This window comes from Gorilla gorilla, chromosome 21 (assembly GCF_029281585.2).
Source record: "Gorilla gorilla gorilla isolate KB3781 chromosome 21, NHGRI_mGorGor1-v2.1_pri, whole genome shotgun sequence".
In the NCBI taxonomy this organism is placed as follows: domain Eukaryota; kingdom Metazoa; phylum Chordata; class Mammalia; order Primates; family Hominidae; genus Gorilla; species Gorilla gorilla.
Genome location: NC_073245.2, coordinates 35399289 through 35414472, shown reverse-complemented (window position 1 = coordinate 35414472; position 15184 = coordinate 35399289). Strand labels below are relative to the sequence as shown.

Below are 15184 nucleotides of genomic sequence, written 5' to 3'. Positions count from 1 at the left end.
GATTGCGGGTGTGAGCCACTGCATCCAGAGCAATAAGATTTTTAAAAATAAGGAAGTGATTAGTCTGCACAAAAGTCAGGAGGGTAGGATCACTGGGAGGAGGGACACAAAGGTTCCGGAGCAATGTTCTTTCTTGAACAGGGTAATGGATACATGGGAATTCCTCAGTGACACATCATTGGGCTGTACATCTTCGTTTTCTGCACCTTTTCAGATGTGTTTGCATGTGTCTGTTTTTATGTTAGATTTCACAATGCAAATGGTTAAATTAAGTGATTTTAAAAGATTTAAAAGGTATGTATGCCAAGGTGGTAAAAACTGCATTGTTTTTTATAATATAAAGGATAAAAAATGACATTTTGTATTGATAAGTATGAAGAAAAGTTCTCTGAGAGAGATCTTGCCAAATGAGTCAAACATGGGTGTTTCCACTGTGGTCTTTTCTACTTTGTCTCCAATGAGAAGAGTGTAACAGACCCCAAAGAGAAGATGAAGTGGAAGAAAAATCAGAAGCTGTTTTGACAATGAAGGTGTTACCCTCATTCAGTCTCATTCACAGATAAAAGGGCAATGTAGAATAAGCACGTTACTTCCACAAAAGAACATACTGATATAGTCACAAATTTTTTAGTTTTCCTTATGGAAAAATATTAATAGGAAAGAAAAAAATACCTATTTTCACTATCTCTCATGTTAGTGGCTTAAAGATTCTAAACAGAAACTTAGGAAATCAAAAAACAAAAGATGTTACTATTTTAAAAACATAAAAGATGTTACTACTTTGAAAACAAAAGATGTTACTATTTTAAAAACATAAAGGATGTTACTACTTTGAAAACAAAAGATGTTACTACTTTGAAATCAGATAGTAAGATTTTTACTTATCATCAGTGTGCTTTCATATTCTTTCAATGGTGTTTTCTCTAAACATTAACACATGATCATCTGTTTCATGTTAGTAACCTTATTTTAGCTCTGCTTTTACTTTTATTGCTAGCCTGAGTCAACAATATTGAAATCATCACTCCCAGTAATAAAGTGCTTACTATATACCAGGAATTTGCTAAAATTTTAATATGCATTATTTTCTCTTTGTCATTGCCCCATGATGTAACTACTATTATTATTTTCTTTTTATTCATGAAGGACTGAAGCTTTGAGAGATTAGATAATTTACCAAAGGGCTCAGAGTTAACAAGGCAGGGATCTGAATTTAGGTGGCAGACTCAAGCCCATGTGCTTCAGTCACCCATTGAAGCACTATCCTTGATGACACCTATGATGACATTCAGACCTCATAGGCTCCTATAAGCTGTCAGGGATACCTGGAAATATTCTTTGTTACTGGTCCAGAATGGCTGATGCAGTTGCCATGACGCAATTGCTCAAGCAGAGATGTCTGTGGTCTACTACACAGTTTATCTGTATTAATTTCTTCTCATCCTTCAGTGTTTCCAAAACATCACTACTAAAAGAACCAGACCATGTATATTCCTTTTATTCTTTTTCTTTTTTTCTTTTTTTTTTTTTTGAGACAGGGTCTCACTCTCTCTCCCAGACCAGAGTGCAGTGGTGCGATCTCAGCTCATCGCAACCTCCACCTCCCAGGCTCAAGCAATTGTCCTGCCCTCAGCCTCCCTGAGTAGCTGGGATTACAGGTGCACACCACCACACCCAGCTAATTTTTGTATTTTTAGTAGAAACAGGGTTTCACCATGTTGGCCAGGCTGGTATATTCCTTTTTATAGATGAGGTCACTGGGGTAGAAGGAAGTCATTTGCCAGTTTTGCAGTAATTCACAAACTCTTCCAAGAAACTATCTCAGGTTTCACTATTCTCAAACAACTTAATCTCTAGACCCATTAATATTATTTTATATAAGGCCAGGCACCGTGGCTCACACTTGTAATCCCAGCACTTTGGGAGGCTGAGGTGGGCAGATCATGAGGTCAGGAGTTCAGGACCAGCCTGGCCAATACAGTGAAACCCTGTCTCTACTAAAAATACAAAAATTAGCTGGGTGTAGTGGTGGGCACCTGTAATCCCAGTTACTCAGGATGCTGAGGCAGGAGAATCGCTTGAACCCGGGAGGCAGAGGTTTCAGTGAGCCAAGATCGTGCCACTGCACTCCAGCCGGGGCAACAGAGCAAGACTCCATCTCAAAAAAATATATATATTTTTTATTTGCTGTTAACATTGTTATATTTCATTAAAATAGAAACTGACTTTGGGAACTCAGTAATCACAGAAAAGTGCCACCCTTACAGAAACAATGCCCAATATGAAATCTAATTGATGTGCTTGAATAAATGCAGCTTGTAATCATTTACAAAATTGTAAGAAACATATTAATCGCCAGGCGCTGTGGCTCACACCTGTAATCCCAGCACTTTGGGAGGCCAAGAGGGGCAGATCACAAGGTCAGGAGTTCGAGACCAGCCTAGCCAACATAGTGAAACCCCGTCTCTACTAAAATACAAAAATTAGCCAGGCATGGAGGCACGCACCTGTAATCACAGCTACTTGGCAGGATGAGGCAGGAGAATTGCTTGAAGCCAGGAGGCGGAAGTTGCAGTGAGCAGAGAATGCACCACTGTACTCCAGCCTGGGCAACAGAGCGAGATTCCATCTCAAAAAATACACAAAAAAATTAATCTAAAATATTGTATGAGAAAAATCATTAAAGCTACTGTCGTTAGAGAAACATAGTGTTCTGTTCATCTCACCATAATACACAGTAAGTACCCCAAAGTTCAATTAATATAAGTAGATTTGAACACAAAGAGCATAAAGTGAGGTACTAACATGTTAACAATTTCGTAGTTACTGGTAAATCTGAGGTAGAGATTACTCATTTATTTATGCAGAAAATGAACAGAATGAAAATGAAGCTATGACAACAAATAGATCACTTTCAAAAATGTGCAGAATCTAATGACAAACACATTGAATATTTGTTTTTTTTTTTTTACTTTAAGTTCTGGGATACATGTGCTGAACGTGCAGGTTTGTTACATAGGTATACATGTGCCATGGTGGTTTGCTGCACTGAATATTTTCTTTCTTAAGCTCTGTGCTATGCAACTGTAATGTAGTAACTGTTAACATTTATTGAGTGCCATCCTATGCTGTGCTCCACATGGACCACCTGAAGTAACCCTGTGATAGGCCTTGTAATAACACTGTTGTAGAATAAAGAATTTGGTGGGCCTCTCTCCCTCATTCCTGGGAGGTAGCTTCTAAATTCTTGTACTTTCTCAAGTAATAGGAGTGTCTTGTTATTTATGATGTGCCCTGAGAGTATGTGCTACTCAGGTGACTCGTGGTGAACCCCTACATAGTCTATGCTAACAAGATGGCTCAGAGTTGGGACTGGCTACCCCAGAAAGACCAACCATGTGATTAAAGTATTGGGCCTTTGGCCCTCCTGATGTCAGTCTGACCTTCAGGGAGGGGAAGAGGGATGAAGATTGAGCTCAATCACAGGGCCAGCGATTTAATCAGTCATGTCTATGTAATGAAGCCCCAATAAACACTCTGGACATCAAAGCTTGTGTGAGCTTCCTTGGTTGACAATAACTGCAGGTAGTTAGTGTCAGAAGTCATTGCAACCTGTAATAGATAGGTAATATGATCTTCATCCTGTAACAAGGAAATTTAGGCACAGAAACAGGTCAAGTGACTTGCTCAATATTAGACAGCAGAGAGCCAGGATTTGAACCTAAGCCCACCTGACTCCAATCCTATGTCCTTAAATAATGGGCTAGTTCTTTGCCTCAGTGACTAGGCAAATATGAATTTTGATTAGAAAAGTATATATACACATGTAAACATTTTATGGAATATCACCAAATAATAATGCCAGTTTTTTAATCCCACTGATGGATCACTAATAAGTAACATCATGGGACTCTATTTTGTTAAGTAATAATAGAATTTTCCACATATGATTTAGAATTACTCCTCACCACATAGTTCCCCTCACATTATATACTAAATACCAGCCAAAAATTGGGGAAAAACAGACATTAAACACAAAAAGAGGAATACCAATAAACACTATTATAGAACAATGCCAGAACTTTAGCATTTTCAAAATTTATAAACTTGAACAATGCTAACTCACTTCTTCAGCAGCCATGTGAAATCGTAATGCATTTGGCAAGACGCTACCATATTCCCATCTGAGTGCTCTGATCCGAAGCAAGCGGTCATACCTAGGACATCAAGAAGGTATTGGGTGGCATAAGAATAAACGGGGGATCACGTGTGGACTTCATTTGGCCCCTGATGCAAACACACCAGCTCTAAACAGACATCTTAGGGAAAACAAGAGGAACATGAACACAGTCTGAGAGTCGACCTGAAGGCACTGTCCACTCCTCCACGTGTGACAGCAGCACAGTAGTCCTGGGGAAAAGGTCCCTAAAGTCCTTATTTCTTTCTTTCTCCCCCCTTTTCTTTTTTTGAGACAGAGTTTTGCTCGTCACCCAGCCTGGAGTGCAATGGCACGATCTCCGCTCACTACAACCTCTGGCTCCCGGATTCAAGCGATTCTCTGCCTCAGCCTCCCAAGTAGCTGAGATTAGGCACCTGCTACCACTCCCAGCTAATTTTTGTATTTTTATTAGAGACGGGGTTTCGCCATGTTGGCCAGGCTGGTCTCGAACTCCTGATCCCAGGTGATCCACCCGCCTTGGCCTCCAAAATTGCTGGGATTATAGTCATGAGCCACTGTGCCTGGCCAAAGGTCCTTATTTCTAAGACAAAGAAAAAATAGTAAGAACACTACCGTATTCAGTAGTGAAAGACCATGATGCACTTAAATAGTGTGGCACCAACAAGTGAAACACGATGAAGAAAATATGGCAAAATAATAAAAATTGTTAAAACCATATGATAGCTCCACTGGGGTTCATTATAGTATTATTCTCCCTACTTTTAAAAGTGTTGTGATTTTTCATAATGAAAAATTTAAAAAATGAAAACACAGAGGAAAAATTTAGAATGCTTACAAAGGGAGAGAGATCTAAGATTTCATGTTACCCATTTGAGATGGTCAACTGGGAAGCCACACAGAAAATCCTGCCACCCCAAGCAAAAACTGAGAAGCTTACAGGTATGCTACAGTGCAGCGTCGATTTCTTAACAGAGAACAGTGTCGAAATTTGATAGTTGGTATCAAATCACTTCGTCCACCTGACTTTGCTTCATTCCTGATAGGAGCATTTAAAAAGAAAAAAAAATGTACTTTTCAGGATAAGCAAAATTTTCAAAGCCAACTAACAACTGAGTTACATGCTTGTTTTTAATCCATTTGTGATTAGCGGTTAACCTAAGCAAATAATAACTATTTGTACATCAGAGCTTTTATTAATATGTTAAAAAGCCAAAACCTAAACAACTTGCCTAAGATCATGCTACCAGATACATTTTGTTTAGGCATTTGGTACTTTGCATTTTTGCACACTGATTAATCTCTATTCTTTCTAAAAGACACTGTGTTTATTCACTTTTCAGGATTCCATTATCACGCTGAGATAAGAGACAAAGCTAACATGATGGACATGAGGTTATGGTCTTACGTCATGTCGTTATTCTACATAGTACCTCCCTTCCAGTAGAGCTTCCAAATCCTCATTATAATAAAGTGAGGTAAAATGGAGTCAAAATGGTCTTTCACTCATCTTATAAATATCTGTTGATCTCCAAATACGTGTACGTACTATACTTCAGTATTTTTCACACTGAAAATTTTGATTTTACCCTATAAAAAGTACATGTAACTTTTGAATGAATAAGAATCTACTTTGAAGTTTTTAAGCAACCATATGCATATAAAAAGAATTCATTCATGTAGTGCCTGCCTCTATGCCAGGCACTGTGCTAGGCCCTGATAATACAGGCAAAATACATGTCCCATCCTGTCATGTCTTCTAGGGCTGTTCCATATACTTCTGCCACCCTATGAAAGTCTGATGAAACTAGGAAGGTGGAATAAAGAATTTTGGATCATGAATTTGCGAATGGCATAAACACAGAGAATACAAGAAAATCATCCCCTTACTGAACCAAGGCCTATAGGGTCTCCTCCAAAACATCTATAACCTTCTCACTTTCTACCAAGTCTGGGTCACCTCTCTACTAACCTGGTGACCAGCTTCCCCCACCTCTCAGCCCCTCCACACAGCAACCAGCATTATTTTTTAAGACACAAACACACCACCACCTGTCCACACTTACACCTCATCTGGTGTCACCCTTTGCCACTTGCCAAACTCCAGCCACATAGGTCTTCTCTAAGTGTCAGTTTCTTGAGTGCCCCATTCTCTTCCATGATTCAGGGGCTTTTGCATATGCTGTTCCCTCCACCTAGAATGTTCTATGCCCACAGTCACTGCCTCCCTAAGCCTTGCATCTCCTGCAGGCCTCAGCTGAAATGTCTCCTCCTTGGAGAGAAGTTCCCTGATTCCTCAATTTAAGCTAGACCTTCTATTCATTTTTCTTTCTCCTTGCACTCTTCTGATTTCCTTCATAGCATGAATCCCAATTTGGCATATCTATATTTCGTGTCTGTCTTCTGCACTAGACAGTGAGCGCCAGGGACAGGCATCTTTTTTTTTTTTTTTGAGATGGAGTTTCGCTATTGTTGCCCAAGCTGGAGTGCAATGACGCGATCTCGACTCACCACAACCTCCGCCTCCCAGGTTCAAGCGATTCTCCTGCCTCAACCTCCCAAGTAGCTGGGATTACAGGCATGCGCCACCACGCATGGCTAATTTTGTATTTTTCGTAGAGACAGGGTTTCACCATGTTGGTCAGGCTGGTCTCGAGCTCCTGACCTCAGATGATCCACCCGCCTCGGCCTCCCAAAGTGCTGGGACTACAGGCATGAGCCACACTGTGCCCAGCCCGGGAAAGCCATCTTGACTGTTGTTTACCACTGAAATAGCACAGTCACTTATTGATACATATTTGTTTAGTACATATTTGAGTAAATCAATGAATGGCTTAGGGACTTGAGTTCAGGACTTTAAATCTGCCTTATATTTACGGCAGATCTGTTGAGGTTCACTTCCTCAGTCCACCTGTAAAGATTTTTCTGTATCTCTCTTTATACACAGGAGTTGGAAATGCTCCTATCATTTTATGTGCCTCACAAATCTTACCAGCCATAACACTGATTTCTATATTCAAGTAACTGATAAAAACACTGTAGTGAATAAGCCCAAAGAGGAAACCTCATGTCACAGACAGACTTCTAAGTTGAGACCTTGAATACTTCAACTTTGATCGAGTACTTGACTCCCTTTGGTGTCGCACAGGAACATACGAAGTTTGTCATACAGCCCAAATTCTCCACTGTGCCAGCTACCATGCTCAGTTCTAAAGAGTCAATAAATCTAGTCACCTCTCTGGACCTACTACACTGAAGCCTTTTATAGCTAGTTCTCAGAGAACTCCACTCAAACTATCAGAAATCACTGCTGCTCCTATTTATATCCATTTATAAACTGCCTATTCTTCCTTTAACAAACTCACTAAGGCAACTGTTGATAAAAATATAAACAGTGGGAACCATGTATTTCACTTTGTTAGGTTTTTATTTTTATTTATTATTTTTAAAGATGGAGATCTCCTTCTGTCACCCAGGCTAGGGTGCAGTAACGTGATCATAGCTCACTGCATCCTCAAACCCCTGCACTCAAGCAAGCCTCTCACCTTACCCTGCTGAGTAGCTAAGACTCCAGGTGTGTGCCACCACACCCAGCTAATTTTTATTTTTTTTAATAGAGACAGAGTCCTGCTATATGTCCAGGCTCCTGGCCTCAACTGATCCTTTTGCCTTGGCCTCCCAAAGCACAGGGATTTACAGCCATGAGCCACCGTGTCCAGCCTATTTTTACTTTTTATTTTAGGGTATGTCATTTATTTTAGGTCCACTCTAATTCCTTTCAACTCTTATCAGCCAAACAACAGATATTTATTAAGCAGTGATCAGCACAAATTCCTTCAGACTTTTGCTAATTTTTACAGCTACAGCAGATAATTTTACAGACAATTTTTAAAAATCGCATCCCAAAACTAATGCAAGGTTATCTGATTTCAACATCTTTTTTTTTTTTTTTTTTTTTTTGGAGACAGAGTCTTGCCCTATCGCCAGGCTGGAGTGAAGTGGTGCAATCTCAGCTCACTGCAACCTCCACCTCCCAGGTACAAATAGTTCTCCTGCCTCAGCCTCCTGAGTAGCTGGGATTACCGGTGCCCACTACCACACCCGGTTAATTTTTGTATTTTAGTAGAGACAAGGTTTCACCATGTTGGCCAAGCTGATCTCAAACTCCTGACCTCGTAATCCACCCGCCTCAGCCTCCCAAAGTGCTGGGATTACAGGCGTGAGCCACCGCACCCGGCCAATTTCAACATCTTAATTATTGAATTGTTTTAGAATATCATCTTATGAAACTTACACATCAGACTGGTTTTGTTCATACAAAGCTTTCATCTCCTCCAGAACTTGTCTGAGTCCATCCTCCTAGAACATATAAACCGATATTGAAATCCACTGATTTCCCCACCAATTCTGTGGCAATATGCTATCAATACTGAACTGTATCTTTCATTTATATACTTTAGCAAAAAGCAATAGTCCTTTCACACCCCACTAGCATGGTTATAACAAGTGTTGGTGAGATGCGGAGAAACTGGAACCCTCGTACATTGCTGGTGGGAATGTAAAACGGTATAGCCCTGTGGGCAAAAACTTGACAGTTCCTCAAAAGCTACACACAGAATTACCATATGACTCAGTAATTTTACTCCTAGGTGTATATATATACTCAAGGAAACAGAAAACACATGTTTTTTGCAGCATTATTCATAACAATAAAAATGTAGAAACAACCCAAACGTCCATCAAATGATAGATGGATAAACCTTCCACTTATCTGAAAAATCTAATATAATAAAAAGAATGGGCCAGGGGTGGTGGCTCATGCCTGTAATCCCAGCGCTTTGGAAGGCTGAGGCAGGTGGATCACCTGAGGTCAGAAGTTCAAAACCAGCCTGGTCAACATGGTGAAACCCTGTCTCTCCTAAATATACAAAAATTAGCCAGGCGTGGTGGCAGGCTGTAATCCCAGCTATTCGGGAGGCTGAGGCAGGGGAAATCGCTTGAACCTGGGTTGCAATGAGCCAAGATCATGCCACTGCATTCCAGCCTGGGCAACAAGAGCGAAACTTCGTCTCAAAAAAAAAAAAGAATGAACTACTGACAACATACACAACAATGAGGATAATCTGAAATACGTTATACTGAGCAAGAGATGCCTGACACAAGAGTTTACATGAAATGATTCCCTCTGGCCCTTCACAGGAAAAGTTTGCCAAAAAGAATAATATCATCTGTAGTCAGAGAAAGCAAATTCATGGTTGCCTAAGGCTATAGTGGGAGGTAGCTACAAAAGGGGGGCAAAGTTACAGAAATCTTTTTTAATTTTTTTATTTTTGTGGGTACACAGTAGGTATGTATATTTATGGGGTATATGAGATATTTTGATAATTACAGAAATCTTGATCAGGGTGCTGGTTATAAAGATGTACATATTAGTCAAAATTCAAAAATCTATTAAAATACACATGTCGTATGTAAATTATACATCAATAAAACTGACGAACAAAGATATCAATCGTCCTACTGAAGCATGAGGTATAAAGAAAAATATGTAAATAATTCATAATTTACTAAAAAATGGTTTTTTTTAGATGGAGTCTCACACTGTCGCCTGGGCTGGAGTGCAATGGTGCGATCTCGGCTCACTGCAACCTCTGCCTCCTGGGTTCAAGCAATTCTCCTGTCTCAGCCTCCCGAGTAGCTGGGATTACAGGCGCCCACCACCACGCCTGGCTAATTTTTTGTATTTTTAGTAGAGACGGGGTTTCACTATATTGGCCAGGCTGGTCTTGAACTCCTGACCTCAGGTGATCCACCCGCCTCAGCCTCCCAAAGTGCTGGGATTACAGGGATGAGCCACCGGGCCCAGCTTAAAAGTGATCTTAAAAGGTTAATACCAAAAGAAAGAAAAAGGAATAGTGTTTTTGGTTTGCACTGCAAAAACCGGCCATAGGAGTTTTTCTAGTATCCAGTTTGGGGCAAATTTTCCCTTGGAAAAATAAAACATTAGAATTCTGATTTTTTTCGTTGTTGTTGAGAAGAAGTCTCACTCTGTGGCCCAGGCTGGAGTGCAGTAGTGCGATCTCAGCTCACTGCAACCTCTGCCTCCCAGGTTTAAGTGATTCTCCTGCCTCAGCCTCTCAAGTAGCTGGGACTACAGGTGTGCACCACCAATGCCCGGCTAATTTTTTTTTTTTTGAGACGGAGTTTTGTTCTTGTCACCCAGGCTGGAGTACAATGGTGCAATCTTGGCTCACCGCAACCCCTGTCTCCCGGATCCAAGCAATGATTCTCCTGCCTTAGCCTCTCAGGTAGCTGGGATTACAGGTGCCCACCACGTCCAGCTAATTTTTGTATTTTTAGTAGAGACAGGGTTTCACCATGTTCACCAGGCTGGTCTCGAACTCCTGACCTCAGGCAATCCACCCACCTCAGCCTCCCAAAGTGCTAGGATTACAGGTGTAAGCCACCAAGTCTGGCTAATTTTTGTAATCTTTTTTTTTGGTAGAGACAGGGTTTCGCCATGTTGGCCACACTGCTTTCAAACTCCTGACCTCAAGTGATCCGCCTGCCATGGTCTCCCAAAGTGCTGGGAGTACAGGCAGGAGCCACCATGTCCAGCCCGAAATGATTAAATGTTGCCCAATAGGTCTGCCAACAATCGAAAGAGAAGCAATCCCATCTCTTTTTCACAGTCTATTTTTAGGGCCAAAATATATGTGTTGGCAAAAATGCTGTGGCATATACAAATGGCACAATTCCAAAATCAACTACTCAACTCTGCTCAAAAGATGTAATTCCTGATGAAAAATGCAAGCATGACTTCTACCTGAGCCCAAGGTAATTTTCTTACCTTTTCCTTTTTGAGACAGGGATTCAGTCTGTCACCCAGGCTGGAGTGTAATAGCGTGACCACAGTTCACTGCAGTTTCAACTTCCTGGAGCCATGCAATCCTCTCACCTCAGCCTCCTAAGTTGCTGGGACTACAGGTGTGTGCCACCACATCCGGCTAATTCTATTTTTTGTAAAAATGGGGTCTCACTATGTTGCCCAGGCTAGTCTCGAACTCCTGGGCTCAAGCGTTCCTTCCACCTTGACCTCCCAAAGTGGTGGCTGAGATTACAGGCATGAGCCACCATGCTTGGCCTAATTTTCTTAAAAATGTACTTTTTAAAAAAAGTATCAATTCTGCATATAGAAAGGGTGTAATCACTTTTCTGTTTGCTGAACACAGCGCTTAACCATGAGTGATTCCAGAAGAAAAGCCTGTGTGTTGAGCCGGGCACGGTGGCTCACGCCTATAATCCCAGCACTTTGGGAGGCTGAGGTGGGTGGATCACCTGAGGTTAGGAGTTCGAGACCAGCCTGGCCAAAATAGTGAAACCCCATCTCTACTAAAAATACATAAAATTATCTGGGCATGGTGGCAGGCGCCTGTAATCCCAGCTACTAGGGAAGCTGAGGCAGGAGAATTGCTTAACCCAGAAGGCGGAGGTTGCAGTGAGCCGACATCACACCGTTGCACTCCAGCCTGGGCCACAGGAGCGAAACTCCATCTCAAAACAATAACAAAAAAGAAAAGCCTGTGTGGTCCTTGGGCCTCTCAGATCCACTGTCAGCCTTCCTCTGTGCCACTGAGTCAGAGGCTAGCCTCCGCAGGCTGACTGAGTGTTCCAGGCTGCTGGATCACCTTGAGTATCAGGTGGGTTTGTCAGTGGAAGGCACTAGTGAGACAAAAGGTGCTCCACCAAATTAAGACCTACGAGAGAGTGATTCTACAACTTCTTTTTTTTTTTTTGAGGCGGAGTCTCTGTCACCCAGGCTGGAGTGCAGTGACCCGATCTCGGCTCACTGCAACCTCCGCCTCCCAGGTTCAAGCCATTCTCCTGCCTCAGCCTTCCGAGTAGCTGGGACTACAGGCACATCCCACCACGCCCGGCTAATTTTTTGTATTTTTAGTAGATACGGGGTTTCACCATGTTAGCCAGGATGGTCTCAATCTCAGGACCCTGTGATCCGCCCGCCTCGGCCTCCCAAAGTGGGGAGATTACAGGCGTGAGCCATCACGCCTGGCCTGATTCTACAACTTCTAAGACCAGCCCCTAGCCCCACAAAGTGATAACCCAACACTTAACTTAAAATTTGAGTAAAACAGAGAGCTAAACTAAGTGTCAGAGTCAGGTCCAAAATCCAGCTTGGCCGCACCTGTTTGCACAGTCTCTCTGTTCTCTAGGCCTGTGTCCTGATATGTACAATGACCTCTAAAGTTCCTAGTTCTCAGGCCACATTTTAGCATTTACACACTTCTGCATTCCAGCATCTCTACTGAGCTGCAGACTGCTGCCTAACTTTTTAAATGAGTAACTGCTCTGAAGTTGAAAAAACAGTTGACTAGAAACTGGAAAACCTGTGTTCAAGTTGAAGCTCTACCTCCAATATGCTGTAAATTCAGACGAGTTCCTTAACTTGACCCATAATTTGTGTCGGCTCAGTTTCTTCATTTGTAAGACAATCTAATTGTCTGGCTAGGTGCTCTTTAGTGTTCAAAACAAAACTCATTACCTTCCCCAACACACTCTATCTCCTGAACTCTGATGTTGTTTACCCAGTTTCCTAAGGATCCTCCAAGATCCCGATTCCTCCCTCTCATTCATTATGGACCCCATCTCTGCCCCTGCTCTAATAGCTACAAGTCATGTTTGCTTCATGTCTCTAAAACCCAAACACTGATCTCAGTGCCACTGACCTGACACAGTTCAGACCACACACCTCTCACCTACTCTATCAGCCACCCAGTAGCCATCTCCCTGTCCCATTCTTTCCTCTCTTCAATCCATTCCCCATATTGCTGCCGCAGTTATCTTCAAAACACAAAAATTACCCTATCACTTGCTTGTCTAAAATCCTCTACCAGCTCCCAGCATGCCTTATGAGTGAACAACAAATTCATGTAGGCTGTGAGCCACCTTCCTAGCCTCCCCACAGGCCCTATTGGTCACCCTCTCCAGTGTGACCACGTGACTTTGTGCTGCAGCATCCTTTGGCTGGGATGCCTCGCTTCCTTCTCAGATCAGTAACCTCATCCTTGAGGATGGAAAAGCTCATATGTCACCTCCTCTACCCCAGCTCATACTGGTGTTTCTCCTTCGTGTTCCTTGCTATACCTCCTTAAGTATCACTTAGCGTGGTGAATTCTATTAACTGTTTTTGTGCCCCTCTTCCAGCAGAATGTGTCCTGACATCCACATAATGCCTGCTCTATGACATAAGTGAAATATACAATTTAGAGTGCAAGCTCTGGAGCCAGAGTGCCAGGGTTCAAATCCTAGCTTTCTTGCTGTGTCACCTTAGGCAATATACTTAAATCTCCCCAAACCTATGCATATATAGCTGAAAAAAGTAGAAAACAATAGTTTAAACATCAAAAGTTATTTTTGTTTTGTTTGGGACAGGGTCTCCCTCTGTCACTCAGGCTGGAATGCAGTGGCAGGATCAAGCGATCCTCCCGCCTCAGCCTCCCAAAGTGCTGGGATTACAGGCAGGAGCCATGGCACCGGGCCCTCAAAGGGTTATTAGAAAGACAAAAGAGAATGTACATGAAGTGCTTAGCACTCTCCCTGGGGTAGCAGTGATAGAAAAATACAAATAATCATAATATTAATAGTAACAGCAGCAGCAGGAGAAAAGTAATACTAATAGCTAACACTGACTCAGCCCTTACTGTATGTGAGGCATATGCAGAGACCCTTACACGTGCCACTCATTTTGCGTCCACTACATCACGCGTTGGGTACTATTATTGTCACCATCCCCATTTTTGCGTATGAGAAAACTGAGAGCACAGAAAGCTTGAGTAACTGCCCCAAAGTCACACTACAGAACCAGAATCTCAGCCAGGTTCCAGAGGCCTAGCTTTTACTGACCACGATTAGATGCCTGAGTGAGCAAGAAATGCTAAATTATCAGGCAACCTGTAAATGTTTTAAGGGACCGGAACAAATCTGTCCAAGGAAAACTGCTAAAATGTGCTCAGATGAGGAAATTCACCAAATCGCTGGGTAGCGTAAGCATGAATGCTTTCTCTTTCCTCCTAAATTTTGTTTTGCTGCTTCCCAAGTTTTCCGGAGCTCGGAGGAAACAAGGTGCGAAAGTAAACCCTGACGGGGAGCCGCCCCGCCCCAGAGCCCAGGGCCCAACGCCGGCATGCCCCGTCCAAGTCTACCCGTCTCTCACGTTGAAGGCAGGCAGTTGCCCTTCGGGCGCGCGATGCAGCTCGCGGATCAGTTCCATGGCTTTTTCGCAGAACATGGCGGACGCTTCCCACTCCCGCGGCCTTGCCAACCACCAGCTCTCACGCCAAAATGGTATCTGCGCTCTCGGCGCCTCACTCCTTTCGTTCTAGTCCTACAGCGCCAGGCTCTCGCCTCGGCCTCCGCTCCGCGCTTTGGCGCCGAACAAAGCTAGCCAATAGGAACGCGCCTACGGCGCCCGAAAAGGGACATCCACCGCTCAGCCGCATTCCAAGAGGGGCGGAGTGGGAGGGGTCCTTCCAAGGTGAGGTCCCCGCCCCGGAGATGGGTGAACCCCTCGGCTGAGCAGAGACGGCTCTTCGAGTTCTCAGGCAGTGGGCCGGGGGACTCTACGGGCAGCAGAGCTGGAAATAAATGCACGCCCCGCAGCTTCCTTCTCATTTTCCTTTTGATTCATTCATTCTCGTTTAGGTTCAAGAAAGGAGCACTTTGAGGTTAAGAGGAAAGGCCCAAAAACTTGGTGTGCATTGGTAGGACGCAAGAGTTTCAGTTTTGCAGTGCGGGTTTTCTGTTTGATATTAAAGTGAAAGTATCTTTTATTGGGTACCTAGTGCTGGTAGGGACTGCAGTGTGTATTTCATTCCCACAATTATCTCTGAAGTGTTTTAAGACCCAGGATTAATAAGGAAACAGAAGTTACGTAACTTGCCCAAGGTCACACAGCTCCAGAGTGATTAGACGGTTATTTAGGCTTTCCAT

General features: G+C 42.8%; 1 protein-coding gene across 5 annotated transcripts in view; it reads right to left on the bottom strand.

Moving 5' to 3' along the window:
• The window catches only part of GINS1 (GINS complex subunit 1), a 41386-nt gene extending 26680 nt beyond the window's left edge, over nucleotides 1-14706 (bottom strand). Inside the window, exons 1-5 of one of the 5 annotated variants that reach the window (XR_010132309.1) lie at nucleotides 14409-14636; nucleotides 8472-8536; nucleotides 5118-5216; nucleotides 4127-4217; nucleotides 2508-2629 (exon numbers count right to left, since the gene is read on the bottom strand). Coding sequence is in view for 4 of the 5 variants with exons in the window: in XM_004061927.5 (XP_004061975.1) it covers nucleotides 4127-4217; nucleotides 5118-5216; nucleotides 8472-8536; nucleotides 14409-14483 (330 nt within the window). In the remaining variant the exon portion in view is untranslated. Of the gene's footprint in view, nucleotides 1-2507; nucleotides 2630-4126; nucleotides 4218-5117; nucleotides 5217-8471; nucleotides 8537-11027; nucleotides 11227-14408 lie in introns of those variants that run through there. The other 4 variants (XM_004061927.5, XM_019017260.3, XM_063702370.1 and 1 more) reach the window with 4 other exon arrangements.
• Between the last annotated feature and the right edge of the window lie 478 nt (nucleotides 14707-15184).